General features: G+C 44.4%; 1 protein-coding gene across 1 annotated transcript in view; it reads right to left on the bottom strand.

The window, feature by feature from the left end:
- Positions 1–20770: 20770 nt before the first annotated feature.
- LOC308634962 (transport and Golgi organization protein 1 homolog) overlaps positions 20771–27087 on the bottom strand; it is a 33149-nt gene continuing 26832 nt past the window's right edge. Inside the window, exons 16-24 of the mRNA XM_081269192.1 lie at positions 26252–26312; positions 26100–26135; positions 25956–26023; positions 25736–25836; positions 25417–25554; positions 24370–24446; positions 24172–24243; positions 22613–22763; positions 20771–21602 (exon numbers count right to left, since the gene is read on the bottom strand). Of these exons, the coding sequence (XP_081125318.1) occupies positions 21283–21602; positions 22613–22763; positions 24172–24243; positions 24370–24446; positions 25417–25554; positions 25736–25836; positions 25956–26023; positions 26100–26135; positions 26252–26312 (1024 nt within the window). The 3' untranslated portion in view covers positions 20771–21282. The remainder of the gene's footprint in view (positions 21603–22612; positions 22764–24171; positions 24244–24369; positions 24447–25416; positions 25555–25735; positions 25837–25955; positions 26024–26099; positions 26136–26251; positions 26313–27087) is intronic.

Raw genomic sequence — 27087 nt, 5'->3', positions numbered from 1 at the left:
TGGGGGTGAGGCAGTCCCTGAAGGAAGGAGAGAGAGGAAGCTTGGTAAGGAACAGGGGGAAAGGAAGGTAGAAGTTGTTCTCTTGCTTTGGTTGTGTACAGTCCTTCAGAAGGGGCTGGGCACCCTGGCCTGGATGTGTTCCCATTTCATCCCCTACTGTAGGCAGGGAGGGTCTGGTCCTTCTCCACCTTCCCTTGGGGCTGGTTTGTGAAGCATGGAGATGGTGAGATGGTAGGGCGGTTCAGACCACACCAAAAGTAATGGGAGTATGTGATCTTTGATTTGAAGCCAGATATTCCTGGGGCAAGTCACTTAGGCTTTCTGAGCCTCAGTTATACACTTGTGAAATGGGCACAATGATGAAAATGTCCTTGGAGACATTAATATTAATACATTCAGCACATACTTATTTGAAAGTATCTGTCCTATTCAGTGCTGTTTCCTTAGCATTTAGCACTGGGTCTCTCACATTTCTTAAAATGTTTCTAAAATTTTATTAAATAAAAAATTCCATGGGAAAGAGTCAAGTGTTGTGTGTTTTCAGTCTTAGTTAATATTGCTAGGGATAAGTCACTTTGTCTTGGTAAGCCTCAATTTTCTTATCTACAATGTGGGAATAATAAGAAGTTACCATGCAGTGTCATTCTAAAATTCAAGAGAGATAATAGATGTTGCTGTGGCTGATAAAGTGAATTAAGCCAGAAAGATCTTTATTAACCTTGAACATGAGAAGTGGCTGGGCAAAGTGACCCTTTTTCCTTTTTATACCTGGGGAAGTGAATCTCTCCTCTGTGTGTTTTAAAAGTCTATCTGAAAAGTTCATTGCTGCAGGGATGCTCTATCAGGCAGGAGGATTCCAAATTTAAGACCAGCCTTGGAAACTTAGTGAGACCCTGTCTCAAAAAGTACAAAGAGCTGAGGATGTAGCACAATGGAGAGAGCTCCTGGGTTCAGTCCCCAGTACCAAGAAAAAAAAAGTTCATTGCCTTATCTTTATTTGGTTTTTGGCACCAAGGATTGAACCCAGAGGTGCTTAACCACTGAGCTACCTCCCCAGCCTTTTTATGTTTTATTTTGAGACAGGGCCTTGCTGAATTGCTGAGGCTGGCTTTTAACTTGTGGTCCTCCTGCCTTAGTCTCCCAAGTCACTGGGATTACAGGTGTGCACCACCATGCCCTGTTTCATTGTTCTATCTTATGTTTGAGCCACCCTTACTTTTAATAATTTAGGCATTTAGTTATGTCCAGTTTTTCTTTATTAAAAATAATGTGGGGAATTAAATTCTTGGGTATTAATTTTTGTCTATCTCTGACTTTTTCCCAAAGGATAAAGTTTTAGAAATGGAATTACTAAGTCAAAGAATATGAAGTTTGAGGTTTTTGATAAAAATACTTATCACCAAAAGCCTGTAATTATTTACTCTCCCCTAATTTTTGAGAGTGCCTACCTCTTTCCTTACACTCTTTAAAATAATTGAATGTTATCATTAAAATAGTCACTGTCATGAATAGGTAGAAAAATGGTATTTCTCTGTTATCTTTCCATTTAGTTGTTTGTTATTGAATATTGCTTTCCCAAGTTTAATGGTCAATGGTGCTGCTTCTTTTGAGACTTGTCTCTTCCTGTCCTTTGCCTCCAGAATGTTCCCACAAGTCCTTTGCAGAACTCTTGGTTGCCTTGTTTGGACTTCCTCAGCGCCCAGAGGCCAGTGTAGGTGGCCTGTTAAACTCTACAGATAAGTGGTAGGACAGGGAGTTCATTAATTACCTGCAAGGACTGCTTGCTGGGCCTTGCCCTCCCTCTACTCTCTTCTCCCTGCCTCTCCACAAGGGAATCAGATTTAATTCTTAATACAGCAGTTGTTCTAAGGAGGCTTTGTGTTTATATAGCACTGTGAGAGCTCTTCTGCCCTACAGGGAGATAGGCAGTGAAGGTACTGTTAGATCCAGGGAAACTGAGGCATGCCCTCAAAGGCATGGAGGTGGGACCTTCAGAGTAGTCAGGCCCTTTAACCAGAACCCCTCCTGACTGCAGCTTTTAACTTGGAGCCTTATGGGCACCTTGGGGGTGGGGGCAGGGTTGACCAGAGCCATAATTGTGAGCACCTGATTCTGAGCCTCAATTCCAGAGAGGAAGGGGAAAGCCACAGAACACGACTTGGACACATAGAAGAGCCAATTTATTTTTGCTTTCTCATTTTTATTGCCCTCCTTTTATATCTGCAGCTCCCTTGTGTACCTTCCAGAGATCTGAACTAGGCAGTATTTTTAGGAACGGTGGAAATTAGCTGGTGAGAATGTGATCAGCTCCAGATTGGGGTTTCAAAGGCTGGAGAACCCTTTCTTTGAACAAGTGTGTGTACATGTTTTTGTATTTTTGCTAGTATTCCCCTGTCCTTGTGAAGGTGTCTATATGTGGTATGTAAATGTTCTTGTACATGTCTGTGCATTTTAAATGAGTTAATACATGTACAGCTTTTGGAACAGACCAATATGACGTCATGTCAGATTCGGCCATATGAAGTAGCTATTTTTGTAGATTAAATATAGGTAGATGACTCAGTGTAAGTGCTCAGTTAAGTGTTGGTTACAATTATTATTATTGTGTGCTTTCTTCTTGTATTTGTGTGTACCAGTGTGTGCATGAGTGTTTACATATGCCCAGCTGTGCTCAAGTGTGCAGCGTGATCTCTTTGGGTCCCCATGCATGCATATCTTTGTACATGGTGCATTTTCTGTCTGGGCATGTGAACCTTTGTTGGCTGGTTTTATGAACAAGCTGCCCACTTTCTTGGGAAGAATATCCCAAGTTCTCTGACTATCCTCTTAACTGGATGCCAGGCAGCCTGAGGGTACAGTGGGATCTCCTCCGGTTTCCCCAAGTGGCCCTGCCTATTACCAGGCCTCACGTCTGAAGATATGCAAATCAACTCTTTAATGGAATTCCTTTGCAAAATATTATTTGAACCAGAAAGTTAATTACCAGGCTCTAATCAATGGCTATTTTAGAAGGCCACAGAAGTAAACTGGAGGAGATCATAAGGAGACTGAATAGGCAAAAAGAAAAAGCATGTGGCTCCCCCAGTGGCTTGGTGACACTTTGGGGGGGCGGCGCTTGGCAGGTTTGGGGTGCCAAGTTTCTCCTGTGCTCTGGGCTATTAGCCCACTCTCCTGTGGGGTTGGCTGTTGGTGATGGGTCAAGCTCCCCTTGCATGAAGAAACTCAGGTGGTTTTCATCTTCTGGCCATCAGACCATCCAACCTTCTAGAAGGAAGGCCTTGGAAAGAATCCCAGCCTGGGATGGGATGTGTGAGTAGGTGTGGACTGGAGGCCTGAACTGAGTTAAGGCTGTCCCTGCTTCAGAGTGGCCAGGTGACATGCCTAAGACCAGAGTCACTGTCCACTCTGCCTTGTGCTTAACCCCTTTTTTACTCTGTGGGTCCTGCAGAGGATACTCACCCCTGGCTCTGCTCCAACCACACCCTAGGAAGCTGCCACCACCAAATCTCTGCCTAGGACCCAGCTCCTGAGTGCTCAGGGTGGAGTCACCTGTGGCCCAGGTGTGAAGTGAGACCCAGCTTGTACATCCCTTATCTGGGCTTTGGTCAGGCCCTGCCTATTGTTCTCTACAACTGTGGACAAGCCACAGTTCCTTTCTGCACCCCTTTTTGTCCATCATAATCCTGCCTGCCACCTATCTCAGAACACCTGCTCATCCCTCACTCAGGCTGACACCAGGACTCAAGAGACTAGTGTGATGCAGGTGATATGGATGTTTCCCTCCTGGACCCAGGTGTGCCTGCTTTACCATTCCCTTCTGAGTTACAGGGTATCTGTCTTCCTTGGGCATGTGACTGCCCATCCTTGTTTGCACAGGCCACACCACATACCCTCTTGCATGCACACACGAGACCCATCCTTGGCACTTAAAAAGCAAGTCCCCATGGAAGTCACCAGTTTTGCATTAGATGTCTCCATCTGTGCCAGGTGGGTGGTGAGATAAGGTCCCAGGGGAGGGAGGTGGAGGCAGGATTTATCCCTCTTGCAAGGGTCCCTGGCACTCTGCCTGGGAATTCCCTGGGCATTTCTGAGGGAGGGTAAGAAGTGAACTCAGGCTGGAGGTCAGACTCAATCCTAGGAGTATGCTAAGAATAATAGGGCCTCTGCTCTTGCTCCGTGTTCGCTCAGGAGGCCTGCATGCCCGACTCTTGGCTCATCCCCTAGTAGACCTTGGCCAGTGACAGTGCCTTGGTGGTTGGTGTGCTGGGTGGAGGCACTAAAAGAGCACTTTGTGGACTGCACAAAGGAGGTGTTCAGGGTTTGCCAGAGGGATGGGCCAGTGGGCCGCCTCAAGACCCTGCTACTTCAACCTTCCCCCAGAGGCAGCCGAGCAGGCCTTTGCCCTCTCTCCATCTTCTGCCCCTCCCACCACCCCTTGAGGGTATGGCTCAGGTTGGATGAGAGGGAGTTCAGGGATTATAGTCTTGGTTCTACTGCCAGCTCAGTGTTAGAAGAGCCCCCAGAGCTCTTGGGTTTAGCTTTACCTCTCAGGGCCAGTAGCACAGGAGTTATTTCCCTGTTCAGTGCCTTGCAGGGTTTGTTACTCATGAGCACAGTGACCCCTTCCCTCCCCCATGGGGGAACTGAGGGGCCCTGCCTTTGTCCCAACTGGCTCAGGCCACCCTCCCATCCCCATTTAGGCCCTGATGGCACCTTCTGCCTGTCGCCTTGACCTTTCTCCAACAAGCAGAGACCTTGTTCACAGGCTCAGTCTGATGGTAAAAGAGCACATTGGGCAGAGATATGGATGGCACCAGGGTAGCATGGGCTCTAATTTGATGCGACGTTGTCGTGGGGAGTTTTCATACTGAGGGCAGTGAATTAGTGTAACATCTCCCTGTGCCCACTGACTAAGGGGAAGTTAATTTCATGCTCTGTCTTTTTGACATTCATAATCAAAGCGTTGTATTGCAGCTGCAGATTGTTAGCACGTGAAGGATGTGTGAGCCTCAACAATTACTGTTTCTGGCAGGGGAGGAGATTGATTAATAGATTGTTTCCAGCTCCACCCCCTCTGTTCCTTATCCCTTCATGCCTTCTTTCTTCTTTCCAGCCTCCTCAGATTGCATCAGGAAACTTAGCTCACAATGGACTGTGATAAAAACTTCCCTCTTGTATGCATAGACCAACAGGGGAGGGGCCCATACAAGGAGGAATTGCCTGGAATACCTAACAAAATGCAGGTCTTGAGCCCCACCCTAGACCTTCTGCATTACACTCTCTGAGTGGGTGGAGCAACTGTGTTTTCCCAAAGTTTGAGAACTCTTGCAGAGGGGTGAGAATTGTGCCACAGTGTGTGCCACTGGCTTGCCTAAGCACTTCCCAAGCTGTATTCTTATTGATTCCTCATAGCAGGAGGGTTTTTATTTCCTATTTCACAGATGTAGAAACTGAAACCCAATATGTGAATGGCCTAAAATCACCCTTTGGGGAAAACCCCCAGCCCAGGCAATTTATTCCCTGGTTGGGGCCTAAGAGTCCCACCATTAGTCCATCTTGCCATTTGTTTTTAAGGTTGTGAAGGCTTTTAAATAAACTCTCCTCAGAGCAGTAGCAGGAGCCCTCTCTTGTGCTTGCATGGGGCTCCCCCTTTGGAAAGCTCCTTTGACCAGTGCTCTGGTTTCCTGGGGGTGCTTGGAGCAGCTGAGGGTGTTGAGATCTGATGATCAGCAGGTGAGTGAGGTTCAGAGAGGTGAAGGGGCAGAGCTTAATTTGGAACTTGGCTCCTAATTTCCAGGAGCCTACCTCTGCGACCAAGACCTACTCCTCTGGCCAGTTCCCTGGTTATGGGTGGAGAAACTGAGGTTCAGAGAGATGAGGTCACTTCCCAGGATCGAACAAACAGCTGTAATATAATTCAAGCCCAGCCTGGGATGGGATGTGTGAGTAGATGTGGAGTCAAAGCCCCTACAAGCCAGTATTTCAGGACTGAACCAATTGCCATTTGCCCCCATTTGGGAGTGGAGGTTTTCAGCAAAGCTGGAGGGGTCTTGCTCAGTGATGAGAGCGACTGTCTATGGAGAGGCCAGGCCAGGTAGGGTGCACTGCCCCACCTCCCTTCCCTGTGGGGCCAAGTATTTGCTAGGACCGTGGATTGAGGATGGGTGAAAGTGCAGGGATATCTGGACCTGTGAGTCAGGAGCTGGAATTTGAAAAGCCAAAGCCCTGTCTCCTGCACTGCCCATTGATGAGTAGTTGATCTCCCAGGTCTGGTCCAAGGCCCACCCTCGCCAGCAGCTTTCCTCTGAGCCTCAGATTCCCTGTCTCAAAAAGCAAAACCAGAAACTAATATTGCAGTGTCGCGACCCCCTTGCCCGCAAGGAAGACGCAACACCGGGAATCTTCTTACAGCTGTTTATTCAAGCTCTCGAGAGTTCTTCTAATCTCCCAGAAGCCCCTCCCAGCCTTAATAAAGTATCCAAACACCCAATGCGAAGCTGCCACGTGGAGCTTTCTCGTAGGGTGTCAAAGAACCATGTGCCAACTCTCCCAAAGAAGGAGTTGTTTATCACAGACCACCACAAGGCCAGCGCCATCTTGTAATGGCGACCACAGTCCGCAGAAGCGGCTCGCCACAGTTCCCCCTTTCGTTTACTAAAAACAAAACAGGCAAGAGTAGAGGTGAATCGCCATTACTCATACGAAGCCTTCAACCAGGAACCTCATCAGACCCAAGCAGGTCAGGACGTTCCCACATGACCGTTATTGGCTGAATATGAAAACAGACACCACAAAGCTGTTAAGGCCCTGTGAGCTGGCCTCCTTGACGTGCATACAAATCAGGGCTGGATCCAAGCCCTGGGGGCCGGGGGGAATCCACTGCCAGCAGTTTTTTCCTTCTGTTTATAGCACGTCAAAGGGAATCAAGTAGCCCCTGTCTTAGGTCGTTCACTGCCCTTACATTGCTTACCCGTCTTTGGGGAGGCCCCATTCCCCTGTCTTAGGTTGCAGTGCAAGCGTGAAAGTTGCCCGTCTCTGGGTACTACAAGATCAGCTCGTTGTTGCCAAGGCGTTTAATGGTATCTACTCAGCCAGTCATGATTAGGTCTCTGAGGCTGAACTGTGGCTGTATAGAAATACAACGACAAACAAGTTGGCAACACCCTAAAAGAAAGGCACGGGTCATAGAGCGATAGAAAAGTACTAGCGTGGAAACCCATCTGTGTGCAATGGCAGTAAAGCCGGCAGAGTGCAAGGGCTTTCCAACACTAGGAGAATAACAAGGAAGGACATGTCGTTCCCAGTGCAATGTCCGTAAAACTTGGGGTGCAACGACCATGTCAAAGGTTTACTGTTTAATTTGTGCAAGCCAAACTTGAGGTGAGTTGCCAGTTTCCAAAGCTGCAAGTGCTTGTATAATCATAGCTTTATCGCGAGCATTGCGGGCCTTAAGGCGGCAGAGAAACCACAAGCAGAGAACCATACCGAAGCAACACATTGCGCCAAAAATGCCTACCCCCACCCACTCTTTAAAAAAGGAAAAGGCAGAAGATATCCAATCAGTGAATTGACCCAACGTTATGGGATCAACGTGGGTACTATTCAAGACAGCTATCTGGGTTAGTTGAGACTGGATCATGTCTTCCGCTGCCATGGACCAATTTCCGGCCAAGTATTCTCCGATGATACGGGAGGCATTCCTGGAATCATTAAATCTGACAGAGGTTATGCATAAATGTGCACGTTGATCAACACAGCCCAAAAGCACCAAATCAGCCAATTCTTCTACCTGAGCTTGGAGTAAATCTATTCTTTGGTTGGCAGCTAAGATCCCTGACAAAATATGTTGATTAATTGCATTTTGGGACTCAAGTATCATAGAAGTTTGTTGAACAACTTGATTAACGGAGGCAGCAGTCTGCACTTGATTGGCCATGGCCACTCCGGCCGCGACCGCTGCAGCAGCAGATACCGCCACGGCTGTCACTATAGCAGCTGTGATTCCAAAATCCCTGCGGACTCTAAGTAGCTCAACAATGGGGAATTTATCAGGGTCCGCAATAACTGGGATTGGAACAAAGGTTGGAATTTTCATAACCACTGCTACAGCCGAAGAACCATCCCAACATTCAGATAAGAAACAATTAACATTAAAACAATCCAGCATTTCTGACGAGGTGTCATTAGCCAAAAGGAGTAAGAACGGAGATTGAACACAAACCGCTGCAGGGGGCAATGTGGCATTATCCAACAGAGAGTTGAACGAAACAGATGTGAGTCTACTACCTCGCTCACTCTCGTAAACAGTGCCAGAAACATTAGCCAACCAACTTTTGGCTCCCAGCAATTGAGCCAGTGCAGAAATATCAGCTGAAGCCCCCTTTGTGTTGGAAATCAGCCATTGAAACCAGGACCAACCCACTCCTGTAGAGGAGGTGGCACTGTTGCTAAAGTCATAAACATACCTCTTAAGAGAGGGGGAAAGGGAGAAACCTTTAGCAACTTGACGTTTCTCCCAAGAATAATCCTGACAAGGCGTGAATGTTGGGGGGAAACCAAGATTAGGGGTACAGTAAGGAGAAGCCTTAAAATGAGTGGCACAAGGAAGTCCACTAGAATATGGGGGCATTGGAATTAGTACCTCGGAGATACTAGCCAAGGTAGTTATGGTTAAAGCAGAGCTATTTCCGGAGGTTCCTGAGCCTGATTGTTCCCCTGAGACTACTTGGCCCAATACAGTACTGAGAATGCTCCCTGAGACTTGACTGGACTGCAATGGATTGTCCCAGTTAGTCAAATTCTTGGTCTTAAGACGGATACAATGAGCGTTCCCAAGGCTAAAACAAAACACTCCTGTGAGATTAACTTGAGATTGATTGTAAATGCGTTCCACGTCCCCTCTAGGAGAGGCACAGGGCGCAGACATCTCACACGAGGTAGAGAAAAGAGTGGGAAGGACACTGGAATTACCGTGAACCGGCATCGGCATTGGCCAAGCCCGTGCCACCGCCCACCATTGCATTGGTGTCGTCTGTGTCATCGGCATCAGCACCAGAGCCAGAGCACTCAGCAGAATGAAGATCCTCATCACGGGATTGCTGTGGTAATTCTTGTTGCTGAGTAGCTGGCGTCAGGACTCTTCTTGTCAGGCGTTCAGGGACCCACAATGGTTCCGTGCGATCCTGGGGAAAAACACATACGGATCCTCGTGCCCATGTCAGCACGGGGTCGGGGCCGTTCCATTGGCCCGTAAGAACATCTTTCCACTTAACATAGCCAATCACAGAGGGCTGAGGGAACACATGTCTATCGGCCGCAGAGCGACCATGAATATCCAAATTCAAAAAATTAATAGTAAAGAGAGCTAAGGACAAGCATTCTTTAGGAGTATGTCCAGCTCCTATTCCCCCTTTTTGTTTTTGTAAAGTTTCCTTTAAGGTGCGATGAGCACGCTCAACAATGCCTTGTCCTTGAGGATTGTAAGGCAGACCATGAGTAAGTTGCACTCCCATAGTAGAACAAAAGGACGTGAATTGTCTGCCAGTATAAGCAGGTCCATTGTCAGTCTTAAGGGACGTGGGCGCACCCCACGCCGCCCAGGCTTCCAGGCAATGAGTGATGACATTATGTGCCTTTTCTCCTGATAACGCAGAAGCATGAATAACTCCAGAGTACGTATCAACAGAAACATGGACATACTTGAGGTTACAAAAGTCAGGTATATGTGTCACATCCATTTGCCAGACAACCAGTGGCTTCAACCCCCGTGGGTTCACTCCATAAGTAGGGGGATGAAGAAATGTGACACAATGGGGACAGTGCAATACTATCTGCCGAGCATCTGCTCTAGAAATGGAAAAACGCCTGCGCAGTGTTAAAGCATTAACATGGAAATTTTGGTGAAACAATTTAGCCTCTTCTAAGGAGGAAGCCAAACAGATCAACTGACCTCGAGTGGCTGAGTCCGCACAGGCATTACCCTGTGATAATGGACCAGGGAGAGAGGTGTGAGCCCGGATGTGCATTGGATAAAAGGGAGCAGTGCGGCTACAGATAAGCTGTCGAAGCTGATTAAAGTAAGCAGATACATTACGGGCATCACTAATAGCTCCCACAGCCTCTAGGATTTTTAGTGCTTGCACCACATAGATGGAGTCCGAAATGAGATTAAAAGGAAAAGAACACTGTTTAAACACCTCAATAACAATTTGCAGTTCTACCCATTGTGGATTTCCAGGAGCAAATTGATGCTGGACAGGGGGAGAATCATTAATGACATAAGCTCCCATTCCAGACTTGGAACCATCAGTAAAAATATTAACAGCCCCTGGAATTGGACTGGATGAAGTTACTTTAGGGAAAATAATAGGATGTTCCTTAACAAAATGGAGTAACGGATGAGAAGGGTAATGATTATCAATATCCCCTTGAAACGAACAACATAGAATAGCCCAGTTATCTAGAGTAGCACACAAAACATTAAGTTGAGCTTTAGTATAGGGTATAATAAGAGAAGAAGGTGATTGTCCGAAAAATTGAATGCTTTGTTGAATCCCTTTAAGTGCTAATGCTGCAACAGCATCAGGATAATATTCTAAGGATTTTCCTGGGGATACATGTGGGTGTATCCATAGCAAAGGTCCATCTTGCCATAGTACTCCAGTAGGCTGCCGCATAGTGGCAAGCACACATAATTGAAAAGGTTTATCACTCTGGAGCCTGCATAAAGTGGCATGTTGTATAGCTTCTTCTACTGTCATAAGGGCCGCTCTAGCCTCTTTGGTGAGGCTACGAGGGGAAGTAAGATCTGGATCACCTTTAAGAGTAGCATACAAAGGCTGTAGTACAACATTAGAAATATGTAAATATCCTCGTATCCAATTAATATCTCCCAGCAGTTTCTGAAAATCATTTAGAGTTTGAAGATCCTGAGTTCGTATGGTGATTTTTTGTGGTTGTAATTTGTCATACCCAATTGTTGCTCCCAAATACTTAATAGAATCTCCTGTTTGAACCTTTTCAGGTGCTATATGCAGCCCACATTGTGCTAACAACTTCACGAGGTTGTCATAGGCCTCATGAACTGTTTGTTCTGATTTAGCAGCCAATAATACATCATCCATATAATGAATGATCTTGATGGAGGAGTACTTTTGTCTGAGGGGCACAAGTGTCTTCCCTACATACATCTGACACATTGTGGGACTATTAGCCATTCCCTGCGGCAACACTATCCACTCAAACCTTTGATCTGGTTCCTCGTGGTTACACGAGGGAAGGGTAAAGGCAAAACGCTGCGAGTCTTTAGGATGTAAAGGAATAGAAAAGAAACAGTCTTTAATGTCAATAACAATAATGTGCCAGCCTTGAGGAACAGAAGAGAGCAGAGGCAGCCCTCTCTGAATGGGCCCCATAGGTTGCATTTGAGCATTAACCGCTCGTAGATCATGCAGTAGGCGCCACTTCCCTGATTTTTTCCTAATGACAAATATGGGAGTATTCCATGGAGAAGTAGAGGGTTGGATGTGACCCAAGTCAAGTTGTTCTTTAACTAGAGCATGGGCTGCTGCCAGTTTAACCGAGGGAAGAGGCCACTGAGGCACCCAAACAGGCTCCTCGGTGAGCCATGTTATGGGTATTTGAGCCTCAGCGGCCCCTAGGAAAAACCCAGACCAAATCTGTCAAGCTTTTGATGACCTTGTACAGGATGCTTACGTCCCTGTAAATGTTTTCCTAGTCCTAAACCTGGCCTATACCCCATATTGTGCATAATTTGTTGGGACACTGGGGAATAGTCATTACTAAGAGTGAACCCCATGTCTTTCATCAGGTCACGGCCCCATAAAGAGATAGGTAAATTAAGTACATAAGGCTGAAAAGTACCATGATGTCCTTCCGGGTCCTTCCAGGAAAGATGTCTACAGCTAACCTGAGGAGCCTGGGCATATCCAAGTCCTCTCAGAGATTGATCAGAAGTCTGCACTGGCCATCCCTTAGACCAGTCCTTAAGTGCAATGATGCTACGATCTGCACCTGTATCAAGTAAGCCCACAATTGATTTACCTTCTATGCTTAATTCCAAAGTAGGGCGATTACTCATATCTAGTGACAAATAAGCACAATTCCCTCCGGTGGTACCAATCTCATTCCCTGTCCGTGACTTTGAGTCTGCAGGGAAATGATCATGTAAACTAGGCAAAACCAGTAATTGAGCAATCCGATCTCCTGGGGAGATGGACACAATGCCTTTTGGAGCTTCCACCATAACCTTTACTATCCCTACAGTATCAGGACTTATGACTCCAGGGAAAACATGAAGACCTTGCAAAATGGAAGATGCACGTCCAATTAGCAAACCTACAGTGCCAGGTGGTAGAGGCCCTTTGAACTCAGTTTCCACCAATTGGACTCCCATCTTAGGTGTTAACACGAGTCTGGAGGTGGAACAGAGGTCCAATCCCGCGGCACCTGTAGTGGCTCTCCGCGTTTCATGGGATGGCGTAGAGATGGCCATGTCTCGGGTTCGGGTGTGACATTCTCCACTGCCCCATATATTTGCGGGCCCTGGGGTCGGGGGCCCCGTCGGCCGTTTTTTGGCCCAGCTGAAATAAGCTGTCCATGGATGTCCCTCACTGATGTACACTCTTTTGCCCAATGCTTCCCCCTTTTGCACCTTGGACACAATCCCGGTGATCGAAGGCCAGTGGAAGGGCCACCGTGAGGAGGTCCAGTAAAATTGACATTTTTGGGACACTCACGTCTGATATGACCGGGTTGACCACAATGGAAGCATGTTCTGGCGGCAGGATTGCCCCCTTTTGCAATCCGAAGGACAGCAGCTGCAAGACCTGCATTAGTTAAAGGCCCTCCAATCTCTCTACACACTTTCATCCATACTTCTATGCCTTTGTTCTTATAAGGAGCGATTGCTGCTTTACATTCCTTGGTGCATTGCTCAAAGACCAATTGCTTAACAAGGGGCATGGCTCTATCAGGATCCCCAAAAATCTTTCCAGCAGCATCCACCATCCTTGCTACGAAATCTGAAAAGGGTTCTGTAGGGCCTTGTAAAATCTTGGTCAAATTACCAGACACTTCTCCTCTATTTGGAAGTGACTTCCATGCCCGAATGCAAATGTTATTAATTTGATCATATACCTCAGGAGGGAATCCTGTCTGTTGATTAGCAAATCTACCTTGCCCCAAAAGCATGTCCTTATCCCAATGAGGATGTCCTGCTGCATGGTTTTGGGCGGCCTGCTCTATTGCGCCCTCTAGCATAAATGCTCTCCAGTCCAAATACTTGCCCGGAGAAACACAAGCCCGAACAAGGCTAGCCCAATCAGAGGGAGTCATACAGAATCTAGACAGACTCTCCACCTGAGTTAATGTGAAGGCGGCATCCACCCCATAAGTGCGTACAGACTCTGCCAGGGTCTTCACAATTTTGAAATCTAAAGGCTCCGAAAATCTTCCCCTATTCTCATCCTGAAAAACTGGATAAGCAAGACCCATCTCAGCGTTAACAGCCTTCCATGTTTGAGCATGGAAAGCTCTCCCCGAAACACCCCCACCATACGGCGGTGGGTCCGGAGGATCACATTTCTTGAGCCCCGGTCTATCTTCGTTCCCTTCTCCAGCAGCTAAACTCCCTAGCTGGCGAGACAGCCTCCCAAGCTCCTCCTCCTCATCCTCCTCTTCTTCTGACCCGCTTCCACATGGGGGTGTGCGCAGCGCACTGAGATCTGGATACAAGCGTTTCCTCCCCTGCTTCTCGCTCCGCACGCTCCCATCCTCCCGAGATACCTCACCTTTTGTCAGAGATAATCGTCTCCTCCCCTGTTTCACGCTCCGCACACTCCCATCCTCCTGAGATATCGCACTGCCTGCTGTCTCCGATTTCTCCTCATGTAACTTTTCTAAAACCTCCTGTCCTTTAGCAAGTGCGTCATGACATCTGCCATCTGTGAGGCAACTACGGACTATCTTCCAAAGGGGAATCACCCCACCCTCCAATATGCCCTGCTCACAAGCAAAGTCAAGATCCTTGCCCAATTTATCCCAACAAGGCATAGTAAGGCTGCCCGAATATGCAAACCACGGTGCAGCAACATCTACTTTCTGCAAAAATCTCTGTAAGATACTATGTTTCACTTTCAGGCCTTTGGAACGTAACAGGCCGTCTAGTGCCAGAAGAAGCGGGCTTGAAGATGTGACACCCATGACACAGCAACAGAACAGATACAGAGGACAAAACGAAAGTACACAGAAACAAAAGAAAAGTACACAGTGCAGCTGCAATAAAATATGAGGCTCTCTCTGTCTTTGTAGAGGAGCTGACTCCGCTTTGATTGCGGGTCCCACTAACCGGGACTATCAGGTCCCGCCCACCGGGACTATCGTGTCCCACTCACCGGGACTGTCGGGTCCCACCCACGGGGACTATGGGGTCCCACTTACCGGGACTGTTCAGTGCACCACCTCTGACGACTTGCAAGTTTTGATTTTCCCGGGTCTCGGCACCACTTGTCGCGACCCCCTTGCCCGCAAGGAAGACGCAACACCGGGAATCTTCTTACAGCTGTTTATTCAAGCTCTCGAGAGTTCTTCTAATCTCCCAGAAGCCCCTCCCAGCCTTAATAAAGTATCCAAACACCCAATGTGAAGCTGCCACGTGGAGCTTTCTCGTAGGGTGTCAAAGAACCATGTGCCAACTCTCCCAAAGAAGGAGTTGTTTATCACAGACCACCACAAGGCCAGCGCCATCTTGTAATGGCGACCACAGTCCGCAGAAGCGGCTCGCCACATTGCAGGTGCAGGATTCCTGGAGGAAAGTAGGCTGACACAGAGGGGTGCATGAAGTCTTTCCTGGGGTTTGGTTTGCTGCATTCAGGTCATGAAGCCCCTGGAGCTGTTGTAGAATAGAGCCATTGTAGCGGGGTGGGACACAGATGTCTTCCATCTTGCTGTCTTCAGGCAGGCTTCTCTTGGTGCTGCTATGGCACCACCCACTGCCCTTGAGTGGCCACTGAGGATGGGCTGGGCTCTGTGCCCAGAATACATTTCCTCACTTCATCCCTACGTTGGCACTATAAAGGACAGGTGCTGTTACTATCCCCACTTTACAGAAAAGAAAATGGAGTCCCAGATATATGAGCAACTTGTCCAAGTCCTGCAGCTCATACGTGGTAGAGCTGAGATTGAAATGCAGACAGTCCAGCTTTATTCATGAAGCCCCTGCCCCCAACCCCCATCACTCTTTTATGTGGTCTCTGCTCACAAACTCTGTTAACATGTGTTTCATGTTCTGTCAATAGTCACCTCAATAAACTGCCTACCATTTGTGAAGCACCTGTGCACTGGGCATTATGTGATGTACATACATGATTTCCAATCCTCTGGACCACTCTTACTTTGTCCTTCCCTGTCTGACAGGAGAGGAGACTGGCCTAGACAGTAAATTTTTTTTACTCAGGACTTGCCTCATGATGGATTTAGAATCCAGATCTCTTTGGACCCAAAGGCAGGGCCCTTTCTAACATACTGGCTAATGTGACTGAGCACGTCCTGTGGGCTGGATCCTGTCTCCAGCATTTTGCACAGATAAACTCGCTTCACTCCCACAACAGCCCATGTAGTGTGTTCTGTGTTGTCAGAGCTAGGATTCAAACCCAAGCAGCCTGGCTCCCTTGTCTGTGCTTCAACCAGTGCACAGTGCTGCCCTCTCTCCCTGTTCTACACATGAGCAAATTGAGATTCTGAAAGGTAAGAGTCACTTTCCATGAGTGGAAAGCAGATGAGTGGTAGAGATGGGATTTGCACCCAGGTTTCTCCAGTGTCTTCACACTCTGGAGAGTGTTTTCATTCTCAGAGAACATGGCAGCTCCCAGGAAGACTTGGGGGAGTCCAGGGTCACCAGGGGCTCTGCAGAGGCTATTATGGTGTGGAAATCCCTAAGATGGTGATGGAGTAGCAGTAGAGGTGGGCCCTCAAGTGGAAGGGGACTCTGGAACAGAAGGGCAGGCTTATTGACTGGCTCTTCCATTTGTAACTTTGCAGTTATTCTCAAGTGTCTTTCTCATGGGCTCCCCCTGGCTTCTGGGTTTCCACATACCCTTTCCTCTTGGCAGAACTGATGAGTAGTGGCTGCATTTGATCTGTTGATTTATGATGCTGGGAAAGATGGACGGGAGGGAGAAGGGATGGTGCTGGGTAATTGGTTTCCATAGCACCTGCTTCCTCCTTTGCCCAGGAGGGTGTGAAGGCTGATAGAGTGGTGATGGCGAGCATGGGCTCTCTGACCAACTTTGCTCTGGATCTGTGGGGAAGGTAGGTGAATCCCCACCCAGGGCGCTGTTGCAGCAGATTTGTGAGGGGGTTGTTGATTGGCTGCAGGCCATGCCCCCTAGGTGTTTGGATATGGTGTGGGGCAGTGGCAGTGTCTTAGCCAGACATTCTGACTAGTTCCTAAGCCAGTCTGCCTGGGGTGGTCTTGTCCACTCACTGTAGGCTCAAGAAATCCACAGGTTTGTTGATGACTGTTTATGAAGAGAATCTACTCTAAGGAAGTGAGAACCTACTCCAAGGAAGTTCAGAGTCAAGGGTTAACTGCCGACAGAGAACTTGATGAGACTTATAGTCCCTCCAAGCCAGGACTGTATTTGGAAGGTCTTGCTGTCTTCCTTACCTCTCCCACTCATTGGGTCCTGTGCACCCGTGGGAACTGAGTTCCACAGAGCATGATAATTTTGCAGATGTTAATGGGTACCGGGGGTGTGGGAATTCCATAGTTCCAATAGGTTAGGGAAGCAGTCTATTCAGATCTTCTCAAAATCAATTTCAGAGGTTCCTGGGGGTAAGATTTGATGTTGCTCTTCAAATACATTTTGCATCCTTACTCTAGGAGGTTAAAGGCCCTGAGAGGACCTGCAGTAAAGAAGCTAGTTTTGTTTAGTTCTGGGTTTTCTGTCTCCCATCCCAGAGCAGCTGTCAATATCTTGCAGCAGGAATGTTCTGCAGAACATCATTTGGTAAACATTGGATTTGAGGTATTCCTTTTCCTTGGAAACATGTTTTTTTTAAGAGGGAACTTTGGAATCATTCCTTGCCTTCAGGACCTTCAGAAGAAAGCCTGGAATGATGCCACTGCTGGCTCAACTAGTGTGTGTTTTTTTTGAAAACGGCATCCTGGGTCCTCAAAATCATTCCTTAAAGCAGCCACCAGCTCTCCTGCAAGGGTGGGGCTGGCTCTAGTGGGGAGGTGGTCTGGCTGAGACTGGCCTGGGTTTATTGCCCTTTTACAGGCTGGGTAACTCCAGTAGCTTGGACTCTGGGCCTCCCAATCCCCCCTAGGCTCCCTCTGAAGAAGGCTATAGTCAGGCAGTGGCTGCCCACAGATTTGCATAATTGCGCTGTTCCCTGAATAATTAATAAAGCTCTGTCCTTGCTGGGAGCAAAGTCTCCGCCATTATGGATGGGTCTGCCATGGATGGGCTTGCCAGAACTCTTCCACGGGAGCCAGTGGTTCCTGGATTCCTTGGTCTTTCCAGGCATGGACACCCCCCCAACCCCCTCCAGGGAGGAGAGGGCACTGGGTTGTGAGGGAAAAGGTGCTGGTGTCTTGTTCAAGTGGCCCTCCAGTGTCCTAATAGGTGGCGATGATGGTCATGCTTCTTCCTTCAGGATCAACAAAGGGGGTTTCTAGCGCACAGATGGATTGGGATTCCCTGTTCTCTCTGCTTTCTGTGATTCTGCAAACTTTTCTTTGAAGTGTGGTCTACTGTTTTAGGGACGTAGTCCCTTTTCTGGTAGTCTGAAGGCACATTGCTTACCCTGAGGGTAGAGTGAGGTGAATTTTTAGGCAGGGGAAGGGGGAGGTATATTTCCTTGGAGTCCTTCCCGTCCAATCCTTCCAGGTTTCTGGGCTTGTTAAGGTCAGGGGTAGCATGGGAGTGATTCCTAGTTGAGATTTTCCAAATCCTGTTTTATGGTGTCTTGTCTCCAGCCATGCTAGAAAGGGAGGTTGAGGAGTAGGTCTTCCCCTGGCATCTAGTTGACTTTGGGCAAAGTGCTGTAGTCTCTCTGAGACAGCGATGCACTTGGATATCCTTGTTTTCTTCTCTGCCTCCCTCATTCATTGTCCAAAGCTCTCATAGGAGTATTTCTCACACTGGGTTCCACAGGATAACACATTCTTTAAGATGTTAATCTGTGCTTGGGATGAGGATATTTCCTAGTCCAAATAAGATTGAGACAGCATCCAGTGAACCAAAGGAAGGAAGTTTCTTAGATGCATGACTCCTTGAAGGAAGTTTCTTAGATGTGTAACTCCTTGGAAATGTGCTTCTGAGTCCACAAAAGGGAGTTCAGGATGCTCTGATTCCCACCTATACTGACATGCTGAGTCTGTCTGCACAGATTCATTGATGGGGAACTCTTACCACCTGGAGTAACCCCTGCCATTGCTGCACATATCAGCTCTTGGACACATTCCCTTTTGTTGAGCTGCCTTAGCCAACACTTCTTATTATTTGCAATACTGGGGATTGAATCAGGGTGACTCTATATCCCCAGCCCTTTTTATTTTTTACTTTGAGATGGAGTCTTGCTAAGTTGCTGAGGCTGTCCTTGAACTTGGGATCCACCTACCTCAGTCTCCTGAGTCACTGGAATTGCAGCCATGTGCCGCTATGTCTGGTGTCTGGCCAACATTTATATGGAGTTGATCATTTCCCTCTTGGCCCTCACACCAGATAAGACCATGGCAGGGCAGGGATTATCCCATTTTACAGATGAGTTAACTAAGGCCCAGGAAGGGTAATTGTTCCACCCAGAGGCATATAGAGTTGGCATTTAAACCCATATTGGCCAACTGGGCTTTCAGCTCTTTCTCCTTGGCCACCAAGAAACCATTTATTCCTGGATAAATGTCAGTACGTTGTCTGGGGTGGAGCCATGGTGACCTGTTGCTTCTACAGTTCTCCTTCCACTGCTTGGAGTGTCTGAGGGTAGGATGTAAGCAAGAGCCCTGTTTACTAGTTTCCTAGTGAGGGATTGGAGCTGTACCTTGATACTGGCATAAAACTGTTACTTTCCCTGCTTGTTAAACCATTCCTGATTCTCTCACCCTTTTCCTTGTCCAGCCCTTTTCTTTTCAAAAATGGGATGTCTGAAGTGTCCCAAGAACTAGGTAGGGACTGAAGTGGTGGTGGTATGGGGAGGGAGGGGAAGAGGAGGAGGACATGGGGTCCAGCTGGCTTGTCTTTTTCCAGGCCTGAGTGTGAGTGGCCAAGCCTGAGATGGATATGTTCTTAGCTAGGCTGAGACTGAGGAGTGCTGTTTCTCAGGTTTCCCCATAGGTTCCATACCATATTTCATGAAAGGGACTGCATTGCCCACATGGCACTTCCAGCCTGGTCCCATAAAGAGCAAACCACATTGGGGCTCCCTGAAGAGCAGAATTCTGCTCTGCTGACCTAGGTCTGAGCCTGGCTCTCCAACTTCCTGTGTGATCTGAGACAGGTCACCTGACCTCTGACTCTCTGTCTCCTCATGATCGTGGTCCCTACCACCTGGATCCACCTGCAAGGGATCATGACACCTAGAATTTTATCATATTATCTTCATATCACACATTTGCATATGCCATGCTTTTGTGCTTGTTTCAGATTGAAGCCAACAGAAATCTAAATCCATCCCAGCCCTCCCAGGGTCTGCCTCATCATGTATTAAGTGATGACCCAAGACAGGCATGGAATGATGTTTGTGCTGACATTTCTCCCACTTACAAAATCAATATTCTCTGGTCTGCCTAATTACTCCATTGCTGCTAAATGAGTCATTATGGAAGGAAAATAGCAAATGCATTGTGAGATTAATGGGAGAAAATAGTTGGCAAATGACTTTGATTTTGCCCCTATTTTGAGAATACTTAGGGGACATAAAAAGAACAATGATATGTTATGTTCTAGGTTTCAACAATCCTATTACTTTCTAGAATTTAAAAGAATGGAAGAATATGGTCTAGCAGTAAACAAAAGTACCAGGCTTTTATAATTTTATTTAAATCTTAAACCTCTTAAAATGTACTGTTAAAATTGCCGTAATTAAAATTACAGTTCTGGAGAGCTAGTTCTTAGAAACATTGTTTTAAAGACAGTAGTTACAGATTCAGGACTTGCTTTAATTGATTTTTAAATAAAATATATTTGAGTATCTATCAAAAACAAGAATTTAATTCAGCCCATAGTTGCTGATTAAAGACATTATAAGCCTTAGAGTTTCATTCATTCTTAGAGGATTATACTTTTCTAATTTTTTTATCATTTTCCTTGAAAATCAGTGGCAAGGTATGGGAAAGAGAAGAGTGTGTTGTGTACATTTTTAAAAAGAAATTTCCTTATTTCTTATAGACACAACATACCACCTTATATTTTACTGTTATAATGCAATAATGGCAAAAGCAGTAGAACTTCAGGTCAAACAACTCTTGCTACTAATGTAAACTCATTCTCAGAAAACCATTCTCACATGGACAGTGGTTAGAAAAAAGTACATGAATGTGCTACAAAAATAGAGCCACAAGACTTCTCACAAGTAAAAGAAATCCTGTGTAGAAGTCCACAGTTGACCAAGGTCCAGCCTCCTTAACAGTGAGCAACAGGGAATATGCTGTCAAGTCACCATCTTCAGTTCTGAGAGTGAGTTTACATGCTTCCCCAATGGCACAAAGTCTCATGACGATCCAATGAATCAACAGACACTTGGGAAATATTAATAAACAATTTTTTATGAACTATTACAACAAAGAACTTCAGCAAGAAGGAAAATGAAGTGTATGATCTTTGAGTAAACATTTTTAGTGTAATAGTCTCTTTGACCAGATATTGAAAGAGAAAAAAAATCAAGCTTATAAAACACCATTTCTCTGTTATCAACTGGAATACACTAAAAATAGGATAATGGAAATACATGTTCTTAAAGCATTTCCACAGGAAATGTCCATAATTATGACATTCTAAATCATTTAGCAATTGTATATGCTACATTAACTAAAACAAAGGTATTCCTTATTGCACATTTTAAACTTGGAAGGATACTCTAGCTTAAGTGGGGGATATTTAGGGGGAAAATATTTTGGCTCAAAATGTATACTGCGCCAAGGCAGCTTCATTCTAAAAACATAAACCATTTAAAATAAACTTTTATATTTTGAAGCCAATAATCCTTTAACTTGATGAATAGTTCATAGTCCATTTTCTGACTAAGTGTCAGAGGTTAATTTTATGGGCCCTGTTTTAACTCCTGTGAACGGCCCTCACTACTCTGAGAATTAGGTGTAGGTGGAGGTTCATCTTTAAAGCCTGAAGGCATTAAGTCTTTTGCAGCAGGTGGTGGCCCATAGTCTTGGGGACCATGAGTTGGAGGTGGTAATGGGGCACCAGGAATGAAGTACTCTCTTGGGCCAAATGAGCCTAAAGGTCTAAATGGTGCTGGTGCGGGTCCTGGAAAAAAATCAAGAGGGTCAAAAGGCAAATCCTGTTTTCCAGGTGGAACACCTGGTGCATATTCTCTGAAGCCTATTGGTGGACGCATACCAGGACCTGGAAAATAAAAAGAAAGTTATGTAAATACCCAGAAATTTCTGAACTAGGGTGATTTCAAGTATGTTAATATAGTCTTTAATTTCTCCCAAGCCTAGAACATCAACTGGCGAACATCCTGACTTGCTAGATGAGGCAAACTGAGATGGAACAAGTTTAGGTTATAGCCTTTGACCAACCAGCCATGAAGCAACATATTAAGGATTTAAACATGGCTCTACCTAGCTCCAGGCTTGTCTTTTTTCTTTCCCTACTATATAATTGCAGAATTATTTCTGTCTCACAAGAGCTCCATTTATATTTGGAAGTACTATATTACCATGACAAGATGATAGATTATGAAATAAGAACTTTACTACATCAAATAAATTTTGATAAAAGGAAATCCCACTATTTATTACTGTATCCATTAAAAATTCATGAAGTATTTCAGCATGGACTTTACACATGCCATCAGAATCAAGGTGCATGCCCTCCTGGAAAAGGCCTTCCACAGCCACCTAATTAAATCAACAACATTTATTAGGTCACTGTTAAATCCTCCTCTTTAACACTTCCCTCTGACTCTTCTCAAGGTAAGGAGGGTTTGACTTTTCCTTTTCTATATTCTATAACCTACTGCTTATGCTTCCATTATGGGTGCTTACAAACTTTATGTTATAGGATTTTCATATCTGTGACAAAATTTTAAGTTATGGCATGTGTCTCATCCACCTTTCCATCTATTGCAGTGCATATCAACAGATTTTCAACAAACATCTGCAGAAGTAATATTTCTGGCTTTTCTGTATATAGCCCCTTATCCTTGTCTATGAGAGATAGCTATTGCCTATCTCAGTATAAGATTATGTAGTGTCCCATATGTCCCAGAAAACTGGAGGAAAAGTTAAAATGTACTCAGCTTTATCCTTTCATTGTTAAGACCTGAGATAGCAACTGTTTTAGCAAGCAATAGAAATGAAAGATGAATGTGATTTATAAGTCAATCACTACTGTTCAGATCATCATACCAAATGGTGGAGGAATTGGCCGAGGCCCAAAAGGCCCACCGAGCTGAAGTGGCGGTCCATACCAAATGGGAGGTGGTGGAGGCCGTCCCATCGGGGGGCCCATGAAGGGTACCCCTGAGAAAGGAGGGGGCCCTTTCATAGCCATATGAACCTGCAATTTAAGATTTGAAAGCAGTTAAAAGTTTTAAAATTCCTATATATTAAAACAAAGTACCAACACCGATAAAAGCTAAAACCCAAAACAGGCACCTGTCCAGAGAGCACCATCAGTGCAACAAAACTCTACCCACCCCTCCTGTGTATTCCCCCTGACAGCTTACAGAAGTTGGAAGGATGCCACAAGAGGGAGCAGTTTGTTACTGATTATATCTGCACAGGAAAGGGAAAGGCAAGAGAACTGGCAGAGGTTATTAACAGAGGTGATTTCTGACCAGTATGTCATGCTGTGTTCACTACAATCTATTTCAAAGGGAGTCCCCCCCTCCCCATCACTTCCCTTTCATCACAATAGCTCATTATTTCCATATTAAGAATGAACAGAATAAAATGAAAAATCCATTCTCTACCCATGTAATAATAGCTACTATTCAGAGTATCTTCAGTAAGTCTTTCATATATTATTCAACCTCTGAGATCTTTAAGTAGACTGTCTTGTTTTAAATAAGAGGGAACAAAAGCAAATGGAATATCATAATTTGTTGAAGGCCACACTGCATATTAAAGGAACTCAATCCCAGGTTTGCCTCCAAGCCATGCTTTTCCCACCTCTACTCCTCTCTAACAATGGGTCTTTGCTCTCTTTTAAATCTTCTACTACAAAGGGTTTGGGGGTCTAATCTAAGCTGCCCTTAGATTTCTCCAGAGATGTATATTCCTGGAATATATATACACTGGAACTTGAGAAGTATTTTCCAACACAGTGCTATACACACAAATCAGGAAGACAAGGCTTTAATATTTACTTTCATTTACTGTACACCATTTGAGATATTGATTTATCATTTCCTATGAGTAGTGGGTTTGAAACTAAACAATTAAAAATTTATTTTATTATAGAGCTGCAGAAGACCTACCAGATATAATACAACACAGTTACAAGAGAATACACTTATGTGAACAAATGAGACCATTTCTTGGGACTGGCTCAAGAGGTCATTTCAGATTATCATTGTTTCACTGAAACAGTATTTCACTTTCAGAAAATCTGATACCAGTCTAATTCAAATCACTCAAAATAGGGTTTGCACAAATGGAGGAATTCTTAAATAACATTCTTCCAAACAAAAATAAAAATGATGAATTATGTAAATTTATAATGAATTTACTTTGCCTTAGAACATTCAACACAAAACACCATATAAAGTTAGAGTGATAACTTTTCACATTCTGTAGTTCATTATAGTTGTACACAGTTAAGCAACATTCCCAAGTGAAGGAGAAAAGTAAGCTCAATATTGCATGCAGTTTAAAGCAAACAAGATCAGTGTCATGCTCTGAATATCCTTCCCAGAAATGCACAGAATAAAACCCAATTCAGTTCTCAACCTCTAAGTACTTACTCCAACTGGATGCTCAGTCAAAGAAGTAATGGTGGAGACTGAGGGGGTCTCAGGTTCTTGGGGAACAGTTTGCTTTTTAAAAAAACAAATGGGATAGTACAAATAGAACACAAAGAAGGATAAAGCAAAGAGCAAGTACTGTAGGAAAGCTACATGTTCCTGCATGACCACATGATTCACAGTAACTACAGAACTTACCTTGCCCTCATTTGTCACCTTAGCTGGAGAAGAACTTCTGGAGCTGTTGTTCACGTGAGCTGGACCACATCCTGGGTCTGTTAGAGATCAAAGAATGGATTCAGACTTATTCTAACATGAAAAGAATAAAAATCCTCCATCCACAATTACAGATTCTTTGAAATTACTTGGTCCCTTTACCAGAGGCAACGGGTTTCCCAGATGCCTCAGAAGACCAGTACGAGGTAAAGGTCCATCCATTGACCCTTGGGAAAGGAAGATCAGAGCCCTTGTATGTATTTTTCAGAAGAAATAAACCACTGGTGGACAGGTCAGGGTTCAACAATAACTAGAAAGCAACATGAAACATGGGTTTCCCAGGGGTTGGGGTCATAGCTCAGTTGTAGAGTGTTTGCCTAGCATGTGTGAGGCACTGGGTTTGATTCTCAGCACACATTTAAAAAATAAATAAAGATATCATGTCCATCTACAATTAAAAATATTTTTTTAAAAAAATGGGTTGCCCAATACGTAAATCACAATTTATGAAGAGACTTAAGTAAAATAAAGAACTGCCTTGGGTTGATAGAACAGCAGATTAATAAGTACTGGTCCTAAACTTTAAGCTATAGACTTGAAGTATGTATAGGCTGGCTTTTCTTTAGTCTGTATAACCTGACTTCCAATCTTACCAAGACTACAGTCCTGTTTAGAATTGGAAATAAGACTCAGTATTTCATGTTGGAAATATGTATGCTACATAAAGTTTAAGACTACTTTTATAATATTTGGGAAAGGAACACCATAGAGATTTAATTTAAAGATAAAGGTTTACACTTCACAGTGTAAAATTTAAAAGGAAAAAACAATACAGGGACCTCCAGGAAAAAAAAATGTTTTCTATTCTAGAACAGATTTTACAGAAAACATTCACTAAGATAAAGTACGAAATTATCTTCTATATATTGTTCAGGCCCAAATTCTATGTTTTCATTAGAATATTCAAAAGGGGAAAAAAAAAACAAAACCTTGAAGCAGTTTACTATAAAGCAACAAGTGAATGCTCACCAAATCCGTTTCTAGGCATATCCTTTTGATTAAGAGTAGCAGAAGGAGGTCTCCCAGCTGGCTCTGTTGTCAGTGGAGGAGAACATTCTCCACCACTCACGGGGGATGGACCAAAAGAGCCATTATGGCTCAGTGGACCTAAAGACAACAATGCCATGTTACTACTTTAAGGCAGCCTTCTCCCTGACACCAACCCTCACCTCCCGCTTTAGCAAATCATTCAGATTATTTCATAACCATTACACACAGAAATAAAAAGTAATTTACATACATTCTGCACCAAGAAATAAAATAGCTCCTTTTACAAAGTGTCCCCTACCTCTCAGAGGAGGATTTTGTAAATTTGGTCTTCCCGGCATAGGTTTTACAATCACGGGTTCATATTGCCGCAGTGCCATCTTTTGGGCCATTTCCAATAGTCTTGAATATTGAGAAAGAATGGGCTGAATTATGAAACAGCAATCTATTCCTTCATAGATAATATCTAGCATAACCTTAAAACACTATAAAACATATAGTAAGATACCAAAATCACATACTTCTGTCTCAAATTAGCAGCTTCCCTTTTCTCTTCAGCTATAGCTCTTTCGGCAGACCGAGCTTTGAGCTATTAAAGAGAAAATATTCAAATTCAGTTGTGGTAGGCTATGCACAAAATAAAGAAAAGGGGGAAAAAATCTTACCCAGTTATCATGAGCTTTCTTCTCATTCATAGCAATCTGAAAAGGACAACACATTAAAAAAATATGTTTTTAGGGACTCATTATAATAGCCTATAATTGTCTGTATTAGATATCAAAGAATTCTGCAACTACAGGACAGTATTAATTACTACCTGGTTTTTAAATGAGCGCTCGGTTTTCTGTAATTCTTCTTCCATCTCTTCAATTCTCCGCCTAAGAATTACAACAATTGAATAACATTTGAAACATTCTGACCATTTTCCCTTTATTCCATCAGCTATACTTTTAAAGAATTTATCATACATAAGAAAAACATTTCTATAGTTATATGAATCCAGTGTGATCAAAACTAATACTACAGGCCAAGTGCAATGCCACATGCCAGTAATCCCAATGATTGGGAAGCTGAGGCAGGAGGATCACAAGTTCGAGGTCAGTCTCAGCAATTAAGTGGGAACCTATGCAACTGAGACCCTGTCTCAAAGTAAAAAAAAGTCTAAGGATGTAGCTTAGTAGTAAAGCACCAAAAATAAATAAATAAATAAAATAAAAACCTAATACTAATAACTTCTTTATCATTTAATTGCTAGAGATTCTGAATGATAAATTATAATTTCCTTAACTGTTTATCAGTGTGTTCTCAAGTAATTCTGCTAGAAATATCTTCCTCCTTAAAACTTTTTTTCTTTTTTTCAAATTATATCCATATAAGATTTCCAAAGTCTATCAAATGCCACACTTTTGTGGGTTGATACATCACACAGCAAACTGATTTCTTAAAGAATTACTACAACATACAAAACCCTCAAAACTGTTTGCATTGACCAAGTTCCCTATGGTCTTGCCCATTGGGTATAAGTAAATTTTTGTTAACATTTTTCATTTGTAAAGTTGAAATTTATTTTTTCTCCTGTGTGAATTGAATGTATTCATATCCTCTCATTATTTATACTTCCATGCTATTTTCTTCTATCTACATAATGTAAAA

The sequence above is a fragment of the Spermophilus citellus genome (assembly GCF_964194105.1).
Source record: "Spermophilus citellus genome assembly, chromosome: 16".
Lineage (NCBI taxonomy): Eukaryota > Metazoa > Chordata > Mammalia > Rodentia > Sciuridae > Spermophilus > Spermophilus citellus.
The sequence above is the reverse complement of the archived record's forward strand: the minus strand, read 5'-3'. Positions and strand labels throughout refer to the sequence as shown.